The sequence below is a fragment of the Arachis ipaensis genome, chromosome B08 (assembly GCF_000816755.2).
Source record: "Arachis ipaensis cultivar K30076 chromosome B08, Araip1.1, whole genome shotgun sequence".
NCBI classification, from domain to species: Eukaryota; Viridiplantae; Streptophyta; class Magnoliopsida; order Fabales; family Fabaceae; genus Arachis; species Arachis ipaensis.
This window is the reverse complement of record NC_029792.2, coordinates 61,136,223-61,139,662: the sequence shown is the minus strand read 5'-3', so window position 1 is coordinate 61,139,662 and position 3,440 is coordinate 61,136,223. Positions and strand designations below refer to the sequence as shown.

The window sequence follows — 3,440 nt, the reverse complement described above, 5'->3', positions numbered from 1 at the left end:
AAAATTGACAAAAGTAAATTCCAGATTCTGCCTGAACACTTCTGCCACACACACAAGCAGAGTACCACCAAGGACCATCCTCAACTATTTCAGCTATCTTCGTTAGTACAACAAAAGTTCCAGCCTAAAAATATAAGACCATGTCTATAAATGTTAAGACATTATAACCAAAGATAGTTGTAATACAAACTAAAACTGAAAAACTAAAATAAATACTAACAGAATAGTGTTTTCAAGTACAAAAGAGGACAAAAGTATTAATATCGTTCCAAAATAAAGCAGTATTTACTAACGAATAGAAAAAGAAAATTTAACATAAATTATCAAGAGTAAACATGATAAATTAAACTGGTTCCAACCCGGTTGTTATCATCAAGCGACTTCACAGTACACCTAGGTGTGAGCTTCATAAAATCTTCTTCTATTCCGATATTTTTTTCAGATCCAACAATGCCAATGGGTTGGGATGCCCCAACTCCATGTGGAATAGAACTGTTAACAAATACAGCACCAACTTAAATAAGTAAACAATGACAGCAACAACAACAAAAAACACAATAGAAACTACATGTACAAAAATACCTTTTCTAAAAAGCTACCACCTCTGGGACGTCAAGATTAAATCCAAGCTTTGATGCAAACATAACATTCTGAAGTCCAACTCTACCTAAAAATAAAAACTAGATACATTGGTTACAGGAATATAGTGGTAAAACCAAGTGAACTTGGATAATTGACACACTTGAAATGAAATTTACTTGATACAAACCTCTAAAACCCTAACTTTGGCAAGTTGTAAAACCACAACTGGCTGTTCAGCATACCCAGAAGACAGAAATCGATTAAGTTCATCAACATATTCACCAAATAAGGCACACCAAATTCTATGACTGAAAACAACCAACAAAATCACCTACACTATTAGAAACTTGACTATACAAACACACCGAAAACAAAAAAGAATCTCAATAACAAGAAGAGGTAGAAATTAAAGAACGCTAACTCATTTTCAGCAAGTTCTGTCACAGCCATCTTCATCTTCTTTCCATCTTTATCATATTCTTTCTCTTCCGGCACAGAGACCAACAGACCCACCACATCTGAAATAAATATTAAAAAAAACTATTAGGAAATAATGACAATAAAGCAACATTCTACAAATCACAAAGAAACAAGACTTCAATCATTCCAGACAAAAAAAGTATGAGCAAATAGCACAACATACCAACTAAGAAATCAGAATCCTCTTTGGTTTCCAAAAGTTCAGTGAATGGAGAGATTGTAAGAGCAGATTTTGGAATAAAATCGCAGATAGCATTACTGACAGTGGTCCTGAACTGGAAAATCAGATGCCTAGTGGCCCTATAAGATCCTTGGTTTGGCACAACAGAGAAGAGCTTCATTACATATACTCGACCCTTGGAGAGAAGTTGTTTGAACCTGTAAATCATAGTCTTCCGAACAGTAGCTTATATTTTGCACCCCTACCAATAAACATAAATTATACTAAAAATCTGATAAATGACAAATTGAATAAACAGAAAAACAAATTTAAATGAAACAAAATTTCAGACCTCGATATAAAAAAGGTAAGGAGAAACACATCTACATACAAAAAACAAACAGCCAAAAAATTTTAACAGATTTAGACCACTATAACTCACAGAATCATCAACCAAAATTATCTCCATGGAATTTGGGAGAAGCTGACCAGTGAAAGTAGGAACAGTCCAAAGCCTAATCACCCTAACTTTCAGGTTCCATGCTTCCTTCTCAGGATTAATCTTATTAACCATATCCATGGCAGTTGTCATATTGAAATGCAATTAAAGGGATGAAAGAGAAAACAGATTTCAGTCAATCAAACAGCAACTAAGAAACACATACAACAGCAACATGAATGTGAGAAAAATCTACCATGATCAATGGTTCTGCCTTTATTTATAAACACAAATCAATTGAGTAATTTGAATTTCGAAATCCATAGAACCCTTATTTTGGGAGGGAAAAAAAGAAGCAAGATAGACATTTAAAAGATATTAATGTTGATTGACCTTAGATATCAATCGAAAGATATTTGCAGTCCCCACTAAATAATCCTATATATAGGACTTAAGATAACAACAATTGATACGCAAATAAAGTGTATAAATGGTAAGCTATATAAACCCTAAGTTATCTTCTATATAAATTGTAAGTTAATAGGAGAAGAGAGGATGGGATGAGAAGAGGATGAGAGAGAAGAGAGAGATAACAAAGACAACATGAGGTAACACCTAGAGAAAAGCGAGAACTAAAAATAAAAAGAAAACCTATGCATAGATTTAGGACTGGTAGACTTAGATAAGAACACCTTTTAGTATAGATATCATTATTTGATTAGGCTTCCTATATAATTATATTTCCAATGACAAATATATCATATTCCCAATGAAGATACACACAAGATAATTATCTATCTATGTAATGAAATACCAAAAAATAAAGTGGCCATCAATAAAGTTCAAAAATTGAGCTCAAAAGAAAGAAATATATACATTTAAAAGAGTGAAAGAAACAATAGATTTCAGTTAATAAAACAAACTCTGTAAAAAAGTAATACAATAGGCCAAAGAAATGTGAAAAAACTCTGAACCAACAAATGGGTTATGGCTTTATGTATAAACATATATCAATTAAGAAATTTGAATCTTTTGTTGCCTGCTGTACTCCTTGGGTATGAACCTTGCAGCTTTATAGTTTGCTATGTCTGCAAACCATGGTGTTTCCTGAATGGGGAATAAATGCTCATCCGGAAAGGTTTCAGAGATCTCAAAAGAGGGGGGGACGCCCCTTCTATTGGCTCTATCCGGGACAGATGATCAGCCACTTGGTTCTCTGTCCCTTTTCTGTCTCTTATTTCTATATCAAACTCTTGCAGCAGCAACACCCATCTTATAAGCCTGGGTTTTGAATCTTGCTTTGTGAGCAGATATTTAAGAGCAGCATGGTCAGTGTACACAATCACTTTTGATCCTACCAAGTATGATCTAAACTTGTCAATGGCATAGACCATTGCAAGTAATTCCTTTTCTGTGGTTGTGTAATTTTTCTGGGCATCATTTAAAATACGGCTAGCATAATAAATGACATGCAGAAGCTTGTCATGCCTCTGCCCCAGTACTGCACCAATGGCGTGATCACTGGCATCACACATTAATTCGAATGGTAATGTCCAGTCTGGTGCAGAGATAACTGGTGCTGTGACCAGCTTAGCTTTCAGAGTTTCAAACGCTTGCAGGCATTCTGTGTCAAACACAAATGGCGTGTCAGCAGCTAGCAGGTTGCTTAGAGGTTTTGCAATTTTTGAAAAATCCTTTATAAACCTCCCATAGAATCCTGCATGCCCCAGAAAGCTTCTGATTGCCTTCACATTGGCAGGTGGTGGTAATTTTTCAATT

The 3,440-nt window shown here is 34.7% G+C and overlaps 1 protein-coding gene across 1 annotated transcript; it reads right to left on the bottom strand.

Annotated features, from left to right (window-relative positions):
• Positions 596-1,544, bottom strand: LOC110265315. The gene is made up of 4 exons (XM_021108252.1): positions 1,226-1,544; positions 1,004-1,100; positions 770-890; positions 596-667 (listed from the first exon to the last, which is right to left on the bottom strand). The coding sequence occupies exons 1-4, from the start codon at positions 1,449-1,451 to the stop codon at positions 596-598; spliced, it is 516 nt and encodes a 171-aa protein (XP_020963911.1). The 5' UTR covers positions 1,452-1,544.

Excerpts from the sequence above, each read along its gene's own strand:
- LOC110265315 (XM_021108252.1), bottom strand. The coding sequence starts at position 1,451 with ATGATTTACAGGTTCAAACAACTTCTCTCCAAGGGTCGAGTATATGTA. Across the intron at positions 891-1,003 it reads ACAGAACTTGCTGAAAATGA|TCATAGAATTTGGTGTGCCT; the intron begins GTTAGCGTTCTT and ends GGTTGTTTTCAG. Across the intron at positions 668-769 it reads CCAAAGTTAGGGTTTTAGAG|GTAGAGTTGGACTTCAGAAT; the intron begins GTTTGTATCAAG and ends TTTTATTTTTAG.